Raw genomic sequence first — 24,681 nt, 5'->3', positions numbered from 1 at the left:
GATTTCCACAACTGCAATTTCCTCTCTTTTTCTACCACATTTAAACTTCTTAGTCAGCCTTCCTGATCTGGGTGGTTTTCACTTATTAAACTCTTGTTTTGATACAAAATATCTCATTTTTGTCTTTGCAGCCAGGATATTGATAAATAGTATTTCACATAGCTTTAAAAATTAGAATTCACTTGTTTTTACCACGTGCTGAATCTGTAAGAAATGTAACTCAAGACACCATTAGACATTTATATGTTTGAGGAATTGTGTGAAAGTTGAAGTCAAATTCATCAAACTTTCTTTTAATTTCTGCGATGCATGGGAACCGAAGTTCTCAATGTAGTTATTATTCTAATTTCATAGAATCCTCAGATTTCTATAAGTCTCCTTTTTAAGGTAGGGACTATTTTGTAGACTAAAGACTTATTCTGAAAGCTTGAGCATTAGATCAGTAAAATTACCCAAATGGAACATGACAGTTTCAGGTTTAGCTTTGTGGAATTCCTTCATTATGAGGGTAAAAGAAACTTAACATTTCCACCATAAAGATTTAATATTTCACGGCCATGGTTTCAATGCTGTGCATGAGATGATGACGATGATTATCAGATGATGATAATCATCACCTCATGATGATGTGCAGCATTGAAACCATGGTCGTGAAATATTAAATCCTTTTGGTGGAAATGCTAAGTTTCTTTTTACCCTCATACCCAAATGGAAGGTTAGGTTGATAATTTCATTTTGAACAAGACAAATATAAAAATAATACATCTATATGTAATATTTACAGTTCAAGCTTTTAATTGTTTGAAATTTTTATATTTTTCAATTGTTTAGGAAGCAAACAAATAGAAATAAGTTCCACAGACAGAATAACTTTCAAACAGAAGACCAATTACAACGTTTTCATGATAGCCAAAAGGGAGAACAAAATTGATGATCCTAATATCCTAACCAGGTCAGCAAAAACCACTTCCCCCTTCTCACAAATGAAAGCCTCGTTAAAAGTGTTGAATTGCAATTGCTTTTCATTTATCCATGTGAGAATCAACCTTTTAACTCTTGAGAATACGTGCCAATTGTAAAGATAGTTCCTTTCATGCTCTTTGAATTATGTATCTACTTAATTTTGTACTTTTTCTTGGAGAAAATACAAATCATTGATGTCGACCAATTGTTGACGTGTGTACTACCTTGATCAGCCATGCTCACACCTTGTTCCTAATTTTTAATGATTTTACTTTTCATTTCTACTGTTATATTTATTCTCTTATAGTTTTCTTCTTATGGCTTTTTCTTTGGGGTCATTTTTAAAACTATGCACAAAAGAATCACTGATATTATGTTTGAACATATGTTTGGAAAAATGTGTCATCACTATTGACACTAAGATCGTAGCAGAACGAGTGCATAACATAAACTGAAGTAACAGGTCTCCAATCATTCCAGGAATTACTCTCTCCTTGTCACTTGTTATGTCAAAAGTTGCTTGTAAAGTAAGTCATTTTTGGGACCAATATTTTTTTGTTATTTGAATTACTCAATATGTGAGATGCTTGTTATGCAAGGTTCCTCTGTATGTAGAGAGAAAAAGAATTTGCAAACACTATACACACTTATAAATAGGGCCAGGCACACATGAGTATACACTCAACTCTCAAACTTGTCAGCAAGCTAATGTTCATTTACTTACATTTGGGGATAAAAATAAATGGCAGTTTGTCCAATTCTAAATTATTTTATTTACAAGATTTTTCCCCTTAAAAGGGCAAAATACACTTCAAATATGAAAACATCTACTATAAACCATGCTCTCGTTTTCATTCTCCCTGTTACAGAAAGAGTGAATTTCTCTATACCTTAATTATGATGTTTCAAATATTGTAATCACTTCGCCTCTCCAGAGGTACTTTCATAATGGAGAAAATCAAGGTAGATACATTTTTAATGCAAACTTCTCCTTAATTTAGTTTTACAGGACTAGGAGGGTTTTAAGAAATGAATGGGTACCATCAAAATTTGTACAGGTTAGGGTTGATAACAGTATTTGTAAAGAGAAAGCAATGATCTTCAAATAAAGCAACGCATAATAATATGCCAGAAATATTGAAAATTTCAAACATGTTGAATGCTCAAACAAAGTTCCCAAAGTGTTACACATGGTACGTTAATATTCATAGGTTAAATATAAGCACATTTAGTTTTATTACCAAATCTTAAGATATATCTTCTACAGGGAAATAAGGACTTTTACTTTCGGTACCAAAATCCATGGTCATATTCTCAGGTATTTAAAACTATTATTTAAAGAGGTTCATAAGGTCTCCATTTTTGAAAAAAATCCAGATTTTCTACAGGTTTCACACATCTACTGACATATGTAGAGTTTATGATTTCTTGCACAATAAGAAACATGGAATGCATAACATTCTCTACAATAGCAGCAATCAGTGGTGTAAAAACTTAGGGTGCAAAGGTGAAGCTTCACTCACACGCACTGTCAGATAGGGAGTAAAGCAGAGGTCTGGATAGGAATAAAAGGGAAAAAGAGAGGAAAATGTGCCTGCGATAAGTAAAAGTAATAAAATAATTGAAAATGAAGATAAAAAGGTGTCACCAGTTGCAACAATATTATGCCTTCCTAGAGTATCATTACATATATCAACCTCATTAGTTAAACAGTGTTTTACTTAAAAAGATGTTAAAGAATCAATAGTACATGCATAAAAAAAAGTTAAATCTATTTTAATGATGTCTGAGATGAAAAATTTGGAGTAAAACATAATCATGATTAACATTGAGGATTTAATGCAGCTTTTTTGTGTTTTTGTTATTTGAATTTTTCCAGAGAACATCACAAGTAATCTATTATTATTTGCACTTTTGAGGTACAGATTTAAAAAAATACTGCTGAGCAAATTTTTGTAAAATGAGGCATGCTCCTGAGAGGAATGCTTAACTATTGTTATTTATTTACAGTAATCACATTGACTTGACTTAATTTTAGGAGGGTAGAGCGCATCATAATGTCTTCAATTAACTGACCAAATGTTTTGGATGGAGTTTTAACGAGACCATGCGTGGAGTGCTTAATAGTAACATGTATACCTGTCTTTCAGGAAAGTTTACCTCAGTCTTCTGCTTTTGCCATACAAGTTAAATACAGTTCCCAAACATAAGGAAATTATATTCCTTTTCTGCAGGCTGATATTCTTCTTCTTTTGAAAAGAAAAATAAACACCCACCAGATCCAGTCTTGTTTCATGAAAACTTCTGCTTAAAATCACTCTCATCCAGTTTATTTCAATCCATTACGAGGGTCAGTTTTTCATTTCAAACTGGGAACCCACAAGGATATTTGGCACATGGGGTTGCTGCAGAGCTAATAGGTGCTCTCCACTCGCAATGAAGTTTAATAGCTAACACTCACTTCAAGGCCATCTCCTTTGTTCATCAACATTTCAAGAGATACAATTGTTTTGCTAAAATGGCAGGAGAATATACAAAACATGAAAATGGCCTGTTGGATTCGCTTGAACAAATGTTGTCACATTTATACCCCAAGACAGCCTATTTCTCAACCATGCTATCCTTGGGATATATGTCATGTAGTATCCATGATATGAAAAAGCTTTACTTAACTTTTAAACACACACTTCATATGCCCACTTTGAATTTTCATCGAGCACTGGTAAAGGGAATACTGGTCTATCAACAATTATTATCACACCTAAATCGTAGATATTCAGGTTGGATTCTATGATTTTTGCACCATTTAACCACATTGCACCTGTGAAAATGAAAATGTGTCGTAGTAAACCATCATTGTGAACACTGATCAATGCCAAACAAAATAAAGGTTAAAATTAAATGCAGTGAAAGGTACTCCAGTTTTTTGATTTAATACCATTAATTAACTTTACAGGGTAAACATTTACTATTTGTATGCAATTTAACACTTAGCTCTTAGTGCTCACAAGTAAAATAAAACATTAGGATGAGAGAAGCCAGCATTTATAATGTATACAGAAAGAAAGTGTGTTCAACTCAAGGTTCAAAGGCTGTGGGGAGAATATATTTTGCTGAGCCCAGAATATGATAGCCCAATGTGTAGACTTTTTCTTTCAACAAATTTAAGGCAAATGAGGACAAGGAGCCATATTTCAAAATTTCTCATCTGCTACTAAAGACTTTAAAACTTATGTTGAGGCAGGATACATGTCTTTTTGGAGGAGGAAAATGTCAGACAAATTGGGAAAATTTTCTATCACCCTCCCAGTGGAGCCACCAAAATTTCCTATCGATTACCTGATTTTTCAAATGTAAAATTTTTCAACTAGAATCTCAGTCAATTACCTACCTAACGGAATATCAGAATAAGTATAACTTATTAGCAAAGAACATACCTTCACTACGGCAAACGGTAATAGTCTTGTTTCCCAGAGTAGTGAAATTAGCACCAACTCTCAACTCTTTGTCTACAATACGTCCAACGACCATGTGATTGTAGAGGATACTCAAAGCCCATGAGTCCATTAATGGACCCTCTTCTGGAAAATGTGCTCCTTCAAGTCCTTTATCCGTTGGTATAAATATTGTGTAACCTGGAAAAATAGTAATTTGACAGTAAACCCTAGCTCTCCAAATAATATAGTATATTAAAATTAATACATGTTTCAATTATACAAGTTGAACTTCAGCAAAGTACACCATGAAAAAAATTAGCTTTTTATATTTTTTGTACTGATTAGAATTTTATGTTTTCATTCCCTATTCTGACCAGGAGGTATCTGTGAAACAAATTGAGGTCCAATGCAAATATTGTGTATAAAATATAGATCAATTTAGTACCTAAGTTAAATAAAATTCCTGATTATTAAATAATTAAATTTTTCAATTGAAATATAAACTCTTGATATGATTCTACAAAACATTTACCATCGCATTTATATTCACTTTATGATTGTTTACACTGATTGTATCTGTTTAGGGAGTCTCATTATCCAAAAAACTTGTACTAAAAATGCTATTCGATTGTGTAACCTACAAGTTCATGACCTTCCCACTGTCTTTCTGACTGCCCCACCTCACAATAGCTCTTGAAAGGAGAACGTTCTAACCTCTTCCTTCAATATCTACCAACATCATAAAAGCACCATATTACATCCATTGGAAGCCTGTATTTAGAAAAAATATAGTACCTATGTTGTGTTTTACAGGTATAGATGTATGATAGATAAGATAAGATTCTGAAAATTTTCCTCAGCTTAGAGAACGTGTAGACATACCAATTGACTTCACTTCTCAGATAACATAATAGTATCTAAGGAATACACTGATTATATTAGGTAGTATTTCCTTAGGACGTAAAGTGTTTCTTACACCATGGTAAAAGTAAAAAAGGACGGGAAAATTGAGATTGATATGGTGATTTACGGGGAAAGTTAATTCCAGTGATCAGACACACATTCAAAATACTAGGATGCTCACATTTACACTGGGGGTTATTTCCTCAATAGCCTTACAAGGAAAAGATAACAAGTTTTTCTCCTACAGAGCACTGAAGAGGACCACTTGGTGGTCTAAATAGGGATATCTATTGTTCACACCCAGGTCATTCAGTGTTTTGTCCACTTCATATTCTTGAGTGTTGGTACTTATGATATATTGCTTGGCTAGAATACCTTAGTGAGTGAGAGCGTGTGTATTATTGCCCTGAAGTAAACCCCTGAAATGGCAGAGACATAACCAGTGATGAAGATGAGGATGATTACAATGATTTATTAATGACATATACTTTAGGGCACATGCTTGCTAAATGTGCATAATATTGAGACATAAGTAAAAAATAACCTAACCAGAACTTTCTTGCTATTGGGTAAATTGATTATGCATGTGTACCATTTTTTAGATTGAGCTGACTTGGAAACAACCTAAATTGAGCAAAAAACTCCATGTCAATGACTAAAATATACATTTTTGGTCGAGCTAAATCTGTTTTGCATGCATTCAATTTGAATAAAGATCTTAAAACATTTTTTAAATTGGTAATATACCTTATTTTTTAATATAATTTTAGGCTGCTGTTCACATTAGTGATTTTTGAAATGTATTCTTTACTACCGTGTTCATTATTTTACTGTACTTTACATTCATTGATGTAATGAACATGGTTCAAATGTCTAAGGGTTGTTATCAAGAGGAAAAGTGTATGCTTCAACAGTATATTTTTACCCTTGATGATGATGCTTAATGCTGTGGTCTGGTTCAATAAAAGTATGTGACATAACAGAGTTTGTTTTGTTGCTCGATATTTTTATTCTAAAATTAGTGCTCTATGAAATATGATGAAAAGGAAAACAAAGGTCTATCCATGATAGGGGAAGAGAGGTAGTTGTTTCGAGGAATCCAAAGAAGGCAATAAAAATAGATAAAAGGCATATGGAGAGGCACTAGAATTTCGAAAACTATAACAGAGGGGAGATTGTTAGGAAGGAGACATAGGTTTAGTAAAAGAATTATCGAGACATATGTTGAATGGAATGAAATGAGACAGGAAATAAGGGGAGTGGAAAATGGTTCAATGCAATGAAGGGTTCCACAGTATTTGGTGGCATTTAAGGTTGACCTTTTAAGTACAGCAGTGCTTACTCCATGAAATCATCAAAAACCTATCTTCACTAGTAGACTACTAATTTGTACTTTAAAAGTAGTAATAAGCTGAATATAATATGATTTACACCTTGTACACTGATTCATTAATTCTGATAAATGTGTTCCCAAAAATAGGATGGCATTAGAGCTAAATCAAAAGAAACTGTGTTAAATGCCATGAACGTAACTTTAATGGAGCCACCCGCTAATGTGCATTACAAGGCCACAATTACAAATGGTAAAAATCGCTTGCCTTGACCATAATTCAAACTCAGGTCACCGAATACCCAGCTGAGTGATTTAACTAATCAAGCTACTGAAGCACCTAAACTCGAAATTTAAGGGGCTATTAAGGAGAAGATGTTATGATGAAATACCAAGGATAAAGCAATGTCTACAGGCCTTGCTTGTATAAAATATTTTACCCTTTATTAAATGTTGCTGACATTCAAAATTATTGATTAAACGACTGAATTGCCTTTTAAGACTTTTCAATTCATTTCACACAATTATAGCCATTAAAATTACAAACAAGGAGAAGAATTAAATGACAGGCAATTATTCACAAAATATTGATTCATCTAAGGTCATGAAAAGGATAGCTGAATGAATTCTTCTGAAGCATAATGAATTAACACATGCATGCGACAACACAATGGCTTTTTATTTTTCAAGAATGTCATTTTTGATGCCACTGGTGCAATAATAATATTGTGAAAATTGGAAGCTAATGTATATTTAACAAGGATTCCCAAATGTATATTTCACAATATTTTTGAATCCAGATCTGTTTTTACTAGTCAGGTCAATCACCCATATTTTGGTGGGAATGGCACGACTCTCTTAAAAGCCTGAGTCTACAACAGCAATAACAAATGCCACTCATGAAATATATCTCTGAACACATGAAAGCTGAGGGAAAAGATACCCGATTGGAAAGTGGATTTGAAAACCTGAAGTAAATGAGCTTAGTTCATATCCAGCCAGAGAAACAGCAAAATTAACCCTGGCAAACCCAGATCTATTTATTTATTCATTTTATCTTTGTAATGACTTGATTGTGGCAAGATTGAGACTTTATAGCCCCTTTTCCACGTAACCCCTAAACATTGCACACACCTTGAAAACAATTACAAACACTCAATCTCTAGGTGGAGAAAAACCAACCTAGGTAGGAATTGAACCCACAACCTCTGGGTTGGCAGGCAAGGGTTGTTATCCCACCAGCACCTAGGCTGGCAATTTGTAATGTATTCTGTGACGTTTGAAACACTGATCTAGCCAGTACATTCATGCAATACACACCACAGAAAAGTAACTCTAAAAAATCAAACTCTTGATTGGAAAATGATATTTCTCTTAATTTGTTATTTCAACAATTGTGGATTGTCAACTTTTGTGCCACACAACAAAATCATAATGTTCTTATGTTAAAATGAAATCCAATAGAAATTATTCTGTGCATGTTGGAACTCAATTAGAACTAAATTGAAGGACAATAATTAATAAGCCTCATTTTGATTCTCCAAATACTTAAGGATACAAATGAATATGAATAATTATTTTTAATTATGGTAAATTAATTACAAACATGGCTACCTATATAGCTTAAATGAGACATTACCTTCAGATTCTTTGGACTCAATGTGACCTCCAGCCTGATGTATTATCCTTAACATGTGATGGAACGATTCCTTTTTAGTTTTACTGTTGGCTGGGATTTGTTTTCTAGAATAAACTGACTTTGTATTGAATAAAGTATTCCAGTCTCTTCCTGGTGTACCACCATTCCATCCTTCTCGGGTATTATTGAGAGAATCTTTAGTTATGTTTTCAGGTACTGCATTCATTTCACAATACTCAAGAACAAATGATTCAGTATTTTCAGATTCTGTTGAGGGCTCAGGTTGGCATATGAGATCATTTACACTTGGGCTGCATGCTGATGGGGCTGGAAAAGTAGTGGTAACTGTTTTGTTTTCTTGATTAACGTCAGTCAAAGTTTGAGCCTCTATTTTAGTATCTGTTGAATTAATATTTGTACCAGAACCACTTTGACTTTCACCCGGTTTCGTCAACACTTCATCAAAAACTTTAACCTCTACAAACTGGGAATGCTCATTAAAATGAATAGAAACATAAGCGAGGAAAGAAGATCCAGTCCAATCAACCCAAATAGGGGGGCCACTCTCAGCCTCCGGGTAAAGTCTCCTCAACTGACGAACAACATCTTCATCAACAAAGAGCACCTTACTACCACGTAGGAGTAGAATTTTCCCCCCTGGGATAGTGATGTCTGCATTTGAAGTTGTAAACATATCAACTCCATTCAGTGATGGTGGTTTCCCAGCTATGAAATAAATCAAATGAATTATAAACATTGACTTAGTGAAAAAGCACAAAAATATAATACATATAATTGAAACTTATTTAATTTATGCCACAAAAAACATGCTGGAGAGCTTATATTAATTTCATCAACTAAAATGTTAATTACAATTATTAATCAGCAAAGAAAAGGTGCATAGGAATAAATAATGTATTCAATTGCTCATGAAATACTTACATGGATGCCTAAAAACTAGGTAGCCCCCATCTAATGTCTCAAGTCGATCACCATCTCTTAGAGCAGTGACATTGATTATACCTCGAACGAAATGGTTTCGAATCACTACGGATATGAAATCTGCAACTGCAAAAGGCCTGAAGCCATAGTCTATTGGATCCCAGCTGCGAAATGCCTCATTAGGAGGGACAATAACTGTATATGATTCACCTAAAATTAAAAAATAAAATTCATATCAAAAAATTTTTGTTTTTGATGAAAACATTTTCAATGTGAATCATTACATTTTTAATATGTTGCTGACATTGGGATTCAACCTTTTTTTAACAGGCTTTGCATTTCGATTTTAAGCAAGGCATGTATTAATAACAGAATAGGAAGAAAGTCAATATAAATTCTTCAATATTTTGAAGGATTATATAACTAAAAAAATGCATACCAATGACACTAAGATTAGAATAGAGGGTATTAAAATAGAAATAAATTACATTTGGAAATGCTGCCCCACAAAAATGTTTTTTCCAACTGTCTAGAACTAGTACATCAAATTTAGTCAAGACCTTATTATGGTGCATTTCAATCAAATTTATAGATCTCACAATCAGATACGGCATTTTACCTAGCTTCACATAGTTGCATCGTTTCATGATTAATACCAAACATCTTGAATAAAAATGTAAATTATCAGCTGAGATAAAGGATGCAATGCCTCCCAAATGAAAGGACAGGTGCACCTCGCAATCATCACCCAATTTACAGCTGAGTGCCCAACTCAGCATCACTGCGCATGCACAATTGTGTCGTGACGAGGGTTTATTGCACCAACGTTCCATTTAGACTGTGCCATTATTTGTGAGTTGATTAGATTTAGTGTTGTAAAGATACTTCAAATATGAATAGATTTTTAAATACTCCACCACAATTATGACTCAGTTACAAATGTGAAACTACTGAAATTGGGTAAGCCATTCATTGATTGAGTAATTAACTAGTAGTAAGAATGAAGGGGATATTCATGACAAAAACATGGAAAAGAAACGGTCATCCATATTTTCTGAAATGTGTGTAGTATTACTAAGGGAATGGGGAGCTAAGAAAGAGAATATCTACAGTGAAATTCTTACATAAAAGAATGGGCACTTCTTCAGAAATGTACATAATTCCTGAGAGAATGCGAAACAGGTCAAGTGCAGTGTTTTCCATTTTAGTTAATAATTTACCTTTCCATGATAATGGAAATAGAGAAGTTTTTAGTTTAGTTATTAGGGGAGGTGACCCACAGCTAAGGTCATTTGCACCATTAGGAATAGGTGGGTAATTTGGAATCCTAAATTAACATTTTTTAAGCATAAACCTAATAGGAGCAATAAATAAAAATGCATGCATAAAGGCTATTTGATAGAATTAAGTGTCATGAGACATAAAGAGAGAAATGGGTAAATCTTAATATATAAATCCACATTACCATAAATTGTAAATATTTTGTATGCATTTCACTGTCACAAGATAGAATCAATGCAGTTTGAGGCGAAATTCTAAAGAGTGCAGCAGCTCACCAATTTTATCTTTTTCTTTTATCGAATTAAATAATAGATATGATGGAATCCTCTCACATAAAATATTCCAGAGTTAAACTAATCCCTCATATAGGTCTCTGGGCAGGGACTACAAGGGTGGTCTGAAAGCATAAATTCAGGCCAAGACCTTTTCAGATCAGCTTTGTATATCATCATTCAAATTTGCCAATCCATTAAGGATTGAAACTCATTATAACCAGTCACTCTAGGCATATGGAAGGTAAAAGAATTCTAATGTAGAAATGCAAAGAAAGTGTTAAGATATTTTAGAAGCAAGCGAAATTAAATGTCCCGATGAATGAGACATTTGGAGCAGTAGCTACAGAACCATTCACACTGGTTCCATGAATGGAAATGCAAGAGAGGGCATAACTCTGTAGAAGAGTGTTACAATGACAGTTGAGAACTTTCTACAATACAATTAAAGGGTAACCATGGTAAAGATGTCAACAAAACCTATGGAACCACAGAGGTACAAGTTTGCAAGTCTACAACAGACCATAATAATAATAAAATGGAGGGGTAAATTGATATTGCTACATAAAAAATGTAAACAGTAGAAAATCTACAGCTTGAGACATACGAAGACAAATGAAATTCTGATGGAGACTGGAATGCTGCCATTGGTGAAAGCCAGGAAAGAAAAATATTAGTAAGATCTGGTTCATGGAAGCAAAATGAAAGAGGAGTAAGGTTTTTGGAATGCTGTGAACAGTACAGATTAGTGGTAGCAAACACTCTTTCAGAACCAGCCACAAAAGATGATACACATGAATGATGCCAGTAGGTGTAAGAAGATGCAAAATTATGAAGTAAAGATTTAGGATATAAATGGAGGGCTGTGATAGCTATCTAAGGGGTTGATATTGGCAGTGATCACAAAAAATATTGCTACTAAAGTTTCATGTAAAATTGAAGAAGCTGAAAAAGAAAATGAAGATCCCATCTGAGGTAGATAGATTGAAAGTAACTAAACCATTATTGAATTTCAAATGGGAATAGGAAATGGCAAAGTGAAACAAGACAGGATTGACTGAAGAAAGATGGAAGAAATGACTGGATTTTTAGTAGATACAGAGAAAACAATAAATAGGAAGATACCTACAAAAAGGAAGCCATGGATCACATATAAAATACTGGACCTAGTACAAGAGAGAAGAAAGTGCATACAAGATGTAAAGGACTGAGGAAGGATGGATATGTTACAGAAGACAGAGAAATTAAATCAGGCAAAAAGTGAGAAGAGCTCAAAGAAGCATGGATGAAAGCCTTGGGTAAAAAAATACAGCATGATCTTGTCCTGAGAAAAGTGAAAGTAGCTTACTGTAGAACCATGAGACACATTTCAATAAACAAAGGGTTAATAGTATTGACATTCAGGATAGCAATGGGAAAATTCTTACTGAAGATGAAGATAAAGCTAACAGATTAAAAGAGAATCTTGATTACAAAAGAAATTCATGCAAGAATAGCAGTAAAAAAGGATACCCTCAATGATGATGGGATAGGAGACTATATCCTAAAAGCCTCGAGAAATAGATTCTGAAATGACCATAAAAACTAAATGTTGATAAGTACATGAGATGAGAAATATCAATGGACTTGTTATTATTGAGAGATTTCCAATGGACGTTGATATTGAGATATTGTTAATGGATGCTGTTATTGAATCTCCTTTCTACGAATGTGAGCCTTGGGCTACAGGAGCAGCAGATGAAAGAAGATTGGAGATGACGGAAACCTTATGCTACAGAAGAATGATGAATATAAAATAGATAGAATACAAATGAAGAAGCACTTTGAAGAAAGGATGACGAGAGAAACCTATGGAGGGCATCAACAAGAAGAAGAGGCAAATTAACTAACCACATCCTGAGGCATGATAGCCTGATTTCCAAAGATCATAACTAAAGAAAACATTCAGAAGGGAAGAGGAAGGCCAAGGATGAATTATTAGAAGGAGGTGATGAAAAATTTTGGTACACTAAGCTATGAGGGAATTTAGAGATTGGCAGGGAACAGGATAATTTGGAGAGCTGCTATAAATGAATCCTTTGTTTGATAAACCATGATTATGACTACTCCCACTCCCCTTGGTGAAAGGGAATGGTTATAGATATAATAAATATACACAAAATAATTAAGGAAAAACATCTTGATTTCACTCACCAGGGCAGAGGTATTTTGAAATATTTGCCTGAGCCAAAAGTTGACGAAATCTTTCAGCAAATTGTATTTTTGATAGAGAGTTATTCAAATAAAACAAAAATGCTTCTGGGCTGATGAATGGTTTCCTTTCATCAACTAAACGCTCTGCTTCTAGATATTTTGCAATGGGTTCTTCTTCCCTCATTCCATCTGGTAGACTAATTAGAGAGGATGACTTAGATGCAATTGCTTTTAACTGAACATTCACTTCATCTAAAAATAAGTATTTGTCCAAAAGTAAAATAAATCCACCCTTTTGCAGGGCGATTCCAGGGAATCGTACCACTACTTGACCATTTGCATGAAGGATTCCTGAAAGTAAAAAAAATGAACTTTGACATAAATATTTCAATAGAAGAGTTTTTGAAAGTAGAAAAGTTAAAACCTTCAAACCAAGTAAGCTTAGCTTATAGAAAATTAATTTTGAAAAATCAATGACAACCAAGTTTTATGGATAAATGATTGAATATTTGTTAACTGACAACTTGATTCTCAATAGTGTTGGAAACCCAAACAAACTGGAAAATAATATGATTTGTGTAAACTACAGGAAGCAATATTTAATATTCACAAGCTTTAAAAAGTTGAACTACTAATTCAATTCAGCTTAAAAATTTCATTGCCAACCAAACATACCACTTTTATTAAATACATGCACCATAATATGTCAGGGGTGTGAATACTCAAATTTAAGAGTTTATAAAACTCTATTGTACCATGGTACCCCTGTGAAAATAATATTACTGGAAACTAAACAGACCATAATTTACTTTCAATTCTGAACCCAATAATAATGATTTGATTTTAAAAAATTCAATCAGAATAGCTCCATCAAAAAAGTTCTCATGCAGGAATTTATGTGAGAAGTTGTATGCCATGACTGAAAATTCTCATTCTTAATCACCCCAGAAATTATTTTTAAGTCATTATTGTGATTTATTGCTGAGAGTGTGCTGTTTTTTTTCAAGAGTTATGAGAATATTGCTAGCTTTGCAACCAAAGATTGGTAAATTACAGTTACATGAATTATACAAAAATATATTCAACAAAAAATACATTCTCCATATTTTTATTACCATTAATCCATTGCATATTAAGGACTCTTCCTGATAAGGTAGTGAAGTTCCCTTCTAATTTGTCTGCTGAAGGTGAATTGGTGTCATTTCTTATGCCATTTGAAAGTGTAGCCAGCTTAATCAGTGAGAGTGCTGACTTTCCCATTACAATATGGCTTAGTAGAAGATTCCTTAGAATGTGAGGTTGAACAAGAAGTTGCTCCAGTGGAGGCACAACAGGTCCCTGAAGTGCATCATTGTCAACTGGGGCCAATATGACAAATTCATCTCCTGTGGATAGAGAAATAGGAACATTTCAATTTCATTCAAAAAAGAACAATGAATGCTTTGATTATCATTTTTAATTTACATACTGTATTTATTTAATATTAAAAATTTCCATTAATTAATCTAATATATATACTATTAAAATCATACATTTAACAATCAGCTCAGTCATAAATCCCCATTTAAAGAAGATGAACAATTTGAGTTCAGTTCCCCACCCCTGTTCATATTAAGCCATCAACCACAAATAGTACCCCCATTTCAATAGCTGCCACCCTCCACACAAAAAATGTGGAACCCCCTATTTACTCTTGATCCATGCCATTACATTTGCAATGATTAATCAATTGGCCATCACTTAGAGAACCTCCCTTCTTCTTAATTTAAACTTGCCTTACCTTCTTAATTTCAACATCGTCCTTTCCTTTTCCACATACTCACCATTCCCCTAATCCAAAACAATACATGATTGAACTTCTGTTCCACCTTTTTCCCGGTATACATAAAGTAATCAAAATACTTAAGAGACCTTTTCCTCATCCTTCAGGACACCCCCTCCCTTCAACTTTGTTTCTGAATGTCCCACTATCATCTCTTACTGATGATCCACCAACCTTCACAACATTCTGAATCACTACTGCCCTCTACCCACAACTTTATCCTCCAAAACTCAAGGGTCTTATCCCAATCTTTGGCCATATTGTAAAATATTCCCTCGCATCTTCTCCCGTTCCATTTTCACCACTCCAAGCAGGTCCCAGCCCACTGTTAACTTCACCATATAGAAACTGCACAACAGGAAACATCATATATGAACTACAAAGTAACCAGTGCCCCTCCTTTTACACAGGTGAAACTTCTACTCCCCTTTCACCCACATTAAGAATCACAGAACATGTTTACCACAGTTTCTAGTCCCAAAAAATGCTCTAATCCGCAATATTTCATTTGCTAACTGTTTTTCCATATTTATCCCCTACTTTCTACCTCCTTTTGAGTATGGTACACAGCTCTAAAAAGGGAATTTCTCATAATCTGGTTGGTAAAGTTATTCTCACCACCAAAACTGGCAAGTTTTTACTAAACTACATTGTCTCTGGTCCCTCAAACACTGGTCTAATCCTTGATTACATGATTAATCCTTTCTCATATACTAACTAAATCTTTCTCAAGCCCATTAAATGACAGCCTACACTCTCCTTTCACCCCATACTTTTATCCTCTCCTAACCCTCACTTCCCCTCCTTCATGCACCATCCACAATAGAACAGTAAACTTTCAATTCATTCTCTGGATGAATGGAGCTGCTTCCTAGCCCAGAAATGTCCACGAGTTTCACAAAATCTTAATCACAACAGTACTAAACAAAAATAAAATGTTTGAATCATTTTTAAGAGTGGAAGTGGTAATTTGATGTACACCATTCCAGTTATTTCACAATTAAATAATTTCTCTTTATGCTATTAACCTTTATTATTATTAGACAAGAAATATTAAATTGAAGATAGAGAGACTGAAACCTTAGGCTACTCAGTCTTGTTAGCCATATCCTTTGTTCTGCTTAATAAATTTCCATTTTGCAGAAACATTTCTTTAATATTTGTTTATATTTTAAATTGTAAGTAGAAGTGTGTACCAGTATATGGAAGAGCAGAAGACAAAATGACCATATGGAGAACTCAAAGGCTTATTTAAAAGGGATTTTGGATTTATGGGTTATTTAGAAACACAATGGAAGAGAATATTTAAAGAAGGCCTCATGCGGACGACCAAGAGATAAGTGCATATTATCAGATTCAAAATGCTCATACTTTTTTCAAATGCACATTGCAATAACAGAATCTCTGTGATAAATATAATTTTAAGTGGCACTTGAAAGCAAATTCATGGTTATGGTAACTCCGTACGTTTAAATTCATTCATTGTTATAACTTGAAAATTTCCATGTTATAACAAAATATTCATTTTTTTACAGACCAAAATAAACCAAATAAGAGTGTTTTCAAGCCAACAATTTTTTCCAACAATACCGTTTTATATGCTGAAAAATATTTAGAAAAATAAGTTATTTTATGATTTGAATGAATGAATTTTATTCCGATTGGTGGGCAGCTCATTATCATTATTTTTTCAGTTTTAGCAATTAATGCACAGAAGTTAAAGTTTTAAAATATAATGTATATTTGGAAGGTCATCCAATTGAAGTCTCTTTGTAATAGGTTACTGCTAACATAATGCCACCCTCTAACATGAAAATTATCGCCACCCGCGAGATAGATCCCACAAGCAAAATATTACATAAGCATAAAAGCATGCCAACATACATAATTAGTATTTATAGATTCTTGTTATTTATTGAAATTCTTTACCTTTTTCACTTGAAGGGCTGCACAATAGATTTACATGTTAAAGATATACAGATACATTATGGTATTTCCCGGCCCATAAGATGGACTGAATTAGAATTTACGAAAAAAACTTGTCAGACAGAAAAAAAATCAAATTATTTTTATGTTAGTACTGTTGCTTACTACTGACTCAAAACAGTGATATCATCGATATTTGTAATAATGGCCACCAAAATCTATGCCTGATGAGGGAAAAAATATTTAATAGTAGGTAGTTTTCCAGTGAATGGGCTTACGCTTATAAGTCAACATTATACCCATGTGCCTTCGGTCCATAAGATGCAGGTTGATATTAGCGAACATTTTGAAATAAATAAAGTGCATATCGAGGGCCAGGAAAAACTGTAATTTCAAGATGGTATCTCATAGTAATCAAACACACCTCAAATCTTATATTTAGTCGGTAAGTGAAGAACAGATTTCCAAGCTGGCATTGAATAAATAGACTATTCAATCATGAGCCTGTATCAGAAAAATAAAAATGAAGGACCAATCGAAATGATGGCATAGAAACAATAGCAAATATTGCCAATATTAGATAATTATTTTATTTCAGTAGTCATTTTTCCTGCACTAAATATGATAAAAACTTTTCAAATGAATCGAAAAAGAGACTGGATTGATATTTATTCACATACTGTTAGTACCATACCAGTTTTAGTAGAATATGTTTCAGGGGAGCATTCAAATACTTCCTGATGTTTTAAGAAACCTGACACAATCATTTGATGTGTTCAAAATATCCAAATTGTGTAAAAATAATTTCCATAATATTTAACAATGAAATTTATGGTTATTAATTATAAAATAACTATTTTGGAAATGTAATGTATTTTCAATGTGGTAGCTAAAACATTCCAGCACATGACTGGTGAAACAACTTATGTATTAGAGGCAATGCCTTTGTAAACTTTGGGGCTGTTTAGACTATGAGAAAACACATTCCCCATGAAAAATCACATCCTCTTAAATGCTTTCTGTGTGTTAAGTCAACTGTGGAAACAGTGGTGTATAGTATGACACCATTAGTCTGATATAATCATCATATACACGTTATTACAAAACAATGTTGTCACCAGATTTATTTATTCAAATTGATTTTCGCATTCCCTATATAAATATATAGACTGAAAATGTATTTAATAAACAACGACTGACTACTAATTTTATGAGAACCCTTTGATCTGAATGATGATAATGGCTAATATACTTCCAGAAAACATTTATTTGTCAACTGCCCTGGGAAACTTTATAAAGGAGCTAGATATGGTAAACCTTGTTTATGTGAATACATTAGATATTTTTCATGTTTTTTGCCCATGACTGTCTTATTGAATGGTAAAAAACTGAAAATTTGTTAAAAAATAATAGCTTAAATTTTGATCAATTGAATAGATATCTAAAATTTGTAAAAGGAAGGAAGCCCTTGCCCATATGAATTTAAAAATGAAATCAACTTCTAAGAAACTGCGGGAGATGCTTCAACAGCAACTTTTAAAAATCAACTGTTTACACTAATCCTAAGCTATGTGTATATAGGAAGTATAATTTTGTAGATAAGTTTTAACACTTTGACATGACAAACTAAATAATGCAATATATAGCAGAGGTTAGGTACTTTTCTAGTGTGTTGCACGCTAGTATAATGTTATTTTTTAATACATGGCACCCTAATGTAGACCTATTGGGGGCAAATCAATTTTTAATTTTCCAAACAGATTGATATTAAACAGCAGCCACCTTAGCAAATTTATGACAGGATGATAAAATAACGTTCAAACCATGAACTCTAATAACTACGACAATTGTTAATTTTGTACATGCAAATGATTGAAATTTCTGCAAAATTGGTGATTATTTACTGCATTAACCAATATCGCCATATAGAGGATGACATGTGAGCATAGTATGTATCAGCTGTTGAGTACTGAATCATATTACTTACAGATAAGCCGAGGTCTGGATAAAGTCATTAATGATATATTGGCCCTACAAACCTTGAACAGGTGGAGTGACATCCACATCATTAAACACCATCCACATGGAGAAGAATCTCTCGACACCAAGCTCTTCAGTCAGCTGACCTGAAATTCCCGAGGTATCCGGGAGCGTTAATGGTACTGGTTTGATGTACTCCACCAGCTCATCTCGGGAAAACTTTCCGTCTATCTTGCGGGCCCTCCAGTGCTCTGGAAGTGTCGTCTGTCGATCGTTTTCATTGTCCTTCCTCAAGTTCTTCCTTAGTCCGGATGACTTCCCCCCCGAATCACTAATCACCAGTGAGTCGTCCCATGGAATTTTTCGGACCTCGTACAAGTTCGCCTGTTCTTGGGAGTGAAGCATGGAGGTCTCCTCTTCCCTCCTCGACCGCTTCGCGCGAGAGCCGGAATCAGGCGAACCTTCGAGGAAAAGCCCTTGTGCACTCGCAAGGATCAAGAGGAGCAACGCCGCCCCCCCAAAGATGGTCTTAGGGTGAGAGAGGGCTTTCCGGACCATCTTGGCGGAGGGCGCAGGCCGCCCTGAGGACCCAAGATGGTAATAGACCTCCGGACGAGGGTGGCTGTGTCGCTGAGAGCAGCCAAACAGGGAAAAAAGTTGACCTTGAAGAAGGATGCCTAAATAAGAATAATCATCATCATAATAAATTACCTTAACTGTGAAATATCTGCCTTATACCTGCTTTTGGAAGAATTACCGAGAGCGATGTATTTTTGATGCAAGGGCGATCAAGTCGTCGATGGCAGGTTCGTTTGGTGCAGATGATGTTTTTATATTTATTGATAAATACTTCCTTGCGGAAAGAATCTTTCAGAAAAATGACAATCCGACTTTACATCACACAATGTAAATATATTTAATTGAAAAATGCAGTCCCTGGTATTGCTGTCTTAATGATCCTGCTTTGGTAGCTGGTATAGAATAGGGAACACTCATTCTGTCCTATGTCCAAATTTTCCTCGACTTTCTTCTCATTTGCATTCGCTACCTCAAACTGAGTAAGGACAATCAGAATGAAAAAAAGGCGAAATACTACTAGAAATAAGAACCACCCACCACTTGTTAGAATCGTTTTCCGACTTGATTGCTAGCTGTTAATACGGTTTTTTTTACTACATATACTATTTTGCATATATCCTAACTGTGCTGGAATCCCATGCCATATTTCACGAAATGGCATAACCCACCATCTCGCCCGATCTACACATGCTCCCTTGCCTCATCTTCATCCACATACAATTTTACGTGTGTTTGAAACGAGTTGTGCTGTGAAAACGGAAAAATAAATGCTGTTGAAGTAACAGCGTGTTTAATTGAATAGCGATAATACTGTCCTACAAAGGCAGGCCAGAGCCCAACAACTTCCATGGAAACTCTTCACTAATTTAGCAGAGAGGGGTCAAATTTGGTTAATCTGTATTCCAAGTGGCGAATAATCTCCAGCGTGGTCTTTTAGCAAACAATAATACTGATAAACATGATATAATACATGATAGGGACTCACGTTACTAATTACCCAGCACTAGTCGTATTCTTGAAATTATTGTCAGGAGGAGGAGGCTATGCATACGAAGTGCAGGTATTATTTGCATGTGAAGCTACGTGAAAAAATTAAAAGCATATGATATTTTTATTGTTAAATATAAAAATTGGTTGTGAGGTAGCCCAATGGCTATCATTCCACTACTGGATGAATAGTACTGATTTCTAATTCGGGCGACAGGTCTGGACACTCCCACCTCCGGAGTGATATGATATTCTGTATACCAGGTCTTCCAGAAGAATTTTGAGTTTCACATGAAACTTGGCTTGGTAAAAAGTGAATTTTGTCTTTACCTACCGAAACATTACAGTGATTTTTAAAAATCCTGAAAATTGTTGGCACGGTAGATAGTATATCCACTGCATCATTGTGCATCAACATTACAGGCGATTCTTCAAGTTTTGCTTTCTTGAGCAAAAGATACCTCTGATGGTCCATTGGCCACCTGAGGTCCAGGTTAACCACCTTTATCTCTACCAGTCACTTACGTGGAACTATTTGAAATTTCCTTTGAAAGTCTCGAGTATTCTTCAATAGTGCGGTCATTGGGATCCCGAGGCGCGCTAGCTGCACACATCTTACATGCACTTCACAATAAGTAGCATTTTATTTTAGGTAGATGAAGATAATACGACACCGAACAAATCTTTTCAAATAAATGAAAAATCTTAAAAAAATATTGTAAAAGAGTTGTCCAATTAAAAATAGAAATGTGTCTCGTTGAACAAGTTAAATAAATGAATTGTATACAGAAGTTACGACTGTTCTCTTTCCCTCTCATCCTACACTTTCCCTCTTATCAATTGGAATAAAATGAAATTTTCAGTACTCCCAAATATCAAACTGGGTGACCCATTATGCTAGCGGAAGCTAGCGGGCTGGATCTTATTTTAGGTATGGGCGTTGGTTTCATCAGTGCTGCAGAATATTCAGTCGAGTTTAAGGTGTCAAATGATCTTAATTGGCAGGGTATTCTGAATCTATTCATGGCTGGAGTACACAGAGTGGAATCTTACAACGAAAATGTATCCTGTAATATATATAGATAAGTGAGTCCTGCATTTCTTAGGAATACCCAAAAAGTGCCACTGGAAAGCTGGTCCAAGGCCAACGTTGATATAGTAGGTCTTTTAGATTACTTTTTATGTTCGTCATGATTTATATAGTCACATTTCCGCGCGCATTGCGTAAGTACAAGGAAAATTATCGATAAGCTCAGGCGATCGCTATTTTTACGCATTAGGAGACGCCCAAATGCTGGTTTCTTTTGATAAAAAAATACAAAACACCAAATATTCTACAGCTCAGTTCATAATGAGGACATGTCCGGCTGGTTTGGTGTAAACGTTTTCATGATTTGACTTGAGTAATTCTGAAATTTCAACTCTATTCTTAGCATTGTCAAGTATTAGATTAATAACCGCTCTTTGTCCGAAATGCGTTCTATTCGCTGAGTAGATGAATGAGAAAATAAGTTATTTGGATATCACATGACAATGATGCTATAGAATATCTCATTATAACTAGTTCGCACAAAATAGCTGATAAATGTTTATCTTGCGATAAATTATATACATAAATTTAGCAAAATGAAAATATATAAGTATTATATAACGTCTCTCTTTGTACCTAAATAATTAAATCTAATGCAAATATTTACCGGGTTTCTATTGCCGAAAGGATACAACGAATTTCATACGACACATCCAAGTCCATTCCAAGATTTGAAGAGTAGTTCGATCCAACTGTAGTTTCGCTAACATTTGAAGATGAGACATAATATCAACCCAACGAAGATAGTAGAGAGACAAGAGAGGGTTACCGTCGCACAAAGGGATAAAGGTGATATTTTATTTATTCCAAGTGCGCCTTCTGTATTAATGGCTTCCACTTACGTCAGCGCTCCCTCTAGGAAAGTCAGCCTTCTTAGCAAGACCAACTGTTTACAGTGGTACACAATGCATACAAAACGTTAACTTCTACCTTCATCCACGCGCCAGAATGCAGCGTTACGACATCAGCATGACCTTATGACCGACATTCATTCGCATATTTCCTCAGCTATACTAAATGTAAATTTTGATATGGGAGTTCGTTCACATTGTAAAGGTTGTTATTTGATAAGTTAAAAGCGATAATTCTCTAAATATATTAAACAAGAAAAATAATAAATGATATTTTTAATTAGTTTTTTAACTGCGTATTAATATAGTTTGAGACATGTAAACATGGTAGAGTCAACGGCTTGTAACAGCTGTAAAAATTTGCGACTTTCTCGGTCCTCTTAAATCATTAACAAATATTTTGACCAATTTCACTTTCATGCTTATATGAACCCAAAACAAACATTTCCTTAAAAATCGCGAACATATGCTAAGGATGCTAATATGTCTGTAATGTCACTTGATAAGAAGAAACAGGAGAAAGTTGGTTCCATTTCTCAGGAGGATCAACGGGCGTCGACCGGCGTAAGGCCTCGACCGACTTCTACAGCTCTCATAGAATTTTAAAAGGAAAACACATTGCTTTCACTTAATTTGCGTCCCTTTTCCCAGAGAAAAGAAAATGCATTTCTTTTCTTCTCTAGAAAAAACCAACGGAGCGACGATGTGATTAAGAAAGTTAAGGCTTTCCATTTTTGCACACGGCGAAAGCTGAATTTAAAAACATTGACCATCAACCTTTTTTAAGGCAGTGCTTTGGATTCAATCAAGTAAAAACTACAAAATAATTGTTTTTTATTCTTTTGTAGATCGGATGTTAAACGCGTTTTTCTAAGGCAAGGGAGCACACCCAAGTTCCTTTTAACGCACACGTAGGACTTCGCTCCGCAAATTTCCCAATTTGAGTTGGGACGCACTGAGTTTGGAGAGGATCGCTCTACATATCTGACCTTTTTGATCACAAAAACAGCTCACGATATCACCAACTCACTGAACCGAGATTGTCTTATTGTTGTCCTCCGTCGGAACCTATTGTAGAAAGTCTGAAACAGTAGGCACATATTGTCCCGGTTACACAGACGTTAAGAACCAAGATAATAACGGACACAATATGAGGAATACGACGGAGGACACCCCGAAATATGCTTCACCAATTTCGCCCAAAAGGGCGCGCATCCTCAATCCCGGCGGCGGCTATGGACGCGAGACTGCGGGTAACCCCATGGGGATTTCTTGGCGGAAGCGATCTTATCACTCTCTCGTTGAATCAAGGATCTCGCTTACCTTGTGGCAACCGAAATCCTCAGGTATCCAATCTGGGTTCCATGTGGACCGCACGCAATTGCTACCGCACGACTTGGAAACGCCAAGCGAACTCACATTCACAACAACGCACTTCCAGGTATTCTCGGCTTCCACTTGACAGCAGTGTGTCTATTGCGGCGCGGTGCAGCTGTAGGATTGTGGTCGGGTTCCCCGCCACCGGAGGCCCCCACCACTCCCCCTCCCGGCTCCCCCCATTCCACCCGCCTTGCTCCGCTTTCCTCCTCCTCCTTGGCCCTCCCCCCATCCCATCCCCTTCTGGGCACCCGCGACGACGACTTCCCTACCTCTCTCGCCAATCTAACACCGCCCCAACTCCCACTCCCCCTTGGGAGTAAGTGGTCTCTCCCCCCTCCCTCAAACCTCCCCCCACCGTCGCAGCATAACCTCATGCTCTCTTCCTTCAGAGACCCCACCCCCAACATTTCCCCTCACCCCCAACATTTCCCCCCCTCTCTATTCCTCGCCCTCCCCCAATGCTACCATCCAAAGCGGTCTAACGGCACTTCCCTTCTTCTCCCTCCTCCTCCCCCAACGAGCCTGGTTTTATCGGACAGGATCCTCCTCCCCGTCGCTGGTCGCGGTCTCTTCGGCTTCTGAACCCCCCCTCTCCTCAGCAACCCCAAGCCCTCCCCCTACACCCTTTGGGACGCCCGTTTTCCCCTCAGGCAACAACACCTCGGAGCTTCCTCTCTCTCTCCCTCTTAACAAGCTTTTCTTGACACACTCCCTCTCTCTCCCCCTCAACTCGCGGAAGCTAGATTCACCAGTCAACAGCCCTTAAGTCACTTAGTAGTCCCTCGTTATCCGGGTTTTACCCGCAACCTTGGGATCCGAAATATTTCGCTCTCACTCTCTTCTGGCGCGCGCCGTTGACCGGCACGGCGGCGGTGGAGGATTTGCTGGCGACGGGAGAATGTAAACCATTGGGTTTCGGAGGGGAAGCATTTCGCCTATCGCGCACGTTTGGCTTGCATACTTCCATTCGAATCGGAGAAGCAGGAATGAGCACTTAAAGGCATGCCGCAGTCCGGTCACGATTCTTACTGCCAAAGCAAGAATTTCGCAAGTAGCAAGCATGCGGCCGGATTCACTTTCCAACGGAATATCATCCAAACTATTTC

The 24,681-nt window shown here is 35.7% G+C and overlaps 1 protein-coding gene across 2 annotated transcripts; it reads right to left on the bottom strand.

The window, feature by feature from the left end:
• Positions 1–2,785: 2,785 nt before the first annotated feature.
• LOC139689607 (uncharacterized) lies at positions 2,786–23,676 on the bottom strand. 2 transcript variants are annotated; one of them, XM_071586775.1, is made up of 8 exons: positions 23,519–23,676; positions 18,748–19,365; positions 14,076–14,345; positions 12,961–13,311; positions 9,215–9,424; positions 8,273–8,998; positions 4,401–4,598; positions 2,786–3,784 (listed from the first exon to the last, which is right to left on the bottom strand). In XM_071586775.1, exons 2-8 carry the CDS (start codon positions 19,244–19,246, stop codon positions 3,639–3,641), a joined length of 2,400 nt encoding a protein of 799 aa, XP_071442876.1. In that variant the 5' UTR covers positions 19,247–19,365; positions 23,519–23,676; the 3' UTR covers positions 2,786–3,638. The 2 variants fall into 2 exon arrangements, with proteins under 2 accessions (XP_071442876.1, XP_071442877.1); XM_071586776.1 differs by having other exon boundaries at positions 18,748–19,350.
• Between the last annotated feature and the right edge of the window lie 1,005 nt (positions 23,677–24,681).

The sequence above is a fragment of the Hetaerina americana genome, unplaced genomic scaffold (genome assembly GCF_022747635.1).
Source record: "Hetaerina americana unplaced genomic scaffold, ioHetAmer1.1.p SCAF_26, whole genome shotgun sequence".
Classification (NCBI taxonomy): Eukaryota; Metazoa; Arthropoda; class Insecta; order Odonata; family Calopterygidae; genus Hetaerina; species Hetaerina americana.
Note: the sequence above shows the minus strand (reverse complement) of the source record. Positions and strands in the feature narration are given on the sequence as shown.

Coding starts and splice junctions, on each gene's coding strand:
- LOC139689607 (XM_071586775.1), bottom strand. CDS start 19,246: ATGGTCCGGAAAGCCCTCTCTCACCCTAAGACCATCTTTGGGGGGGCG. Junction 4,599..8,272: donor TGAGTCCAAAGAATCTGAAG/GTAATGTCTCAT, acceptor CTATTTTTCCAG/GTTACACAATATTTATACCA. Junction 3,785..4,400: donor TACCGTTTGCCGTAGTGAAG/GTATGTTCTTTG, acceptor TCATTTTCACAG/GTGCAATGTGGTTAAATGGT.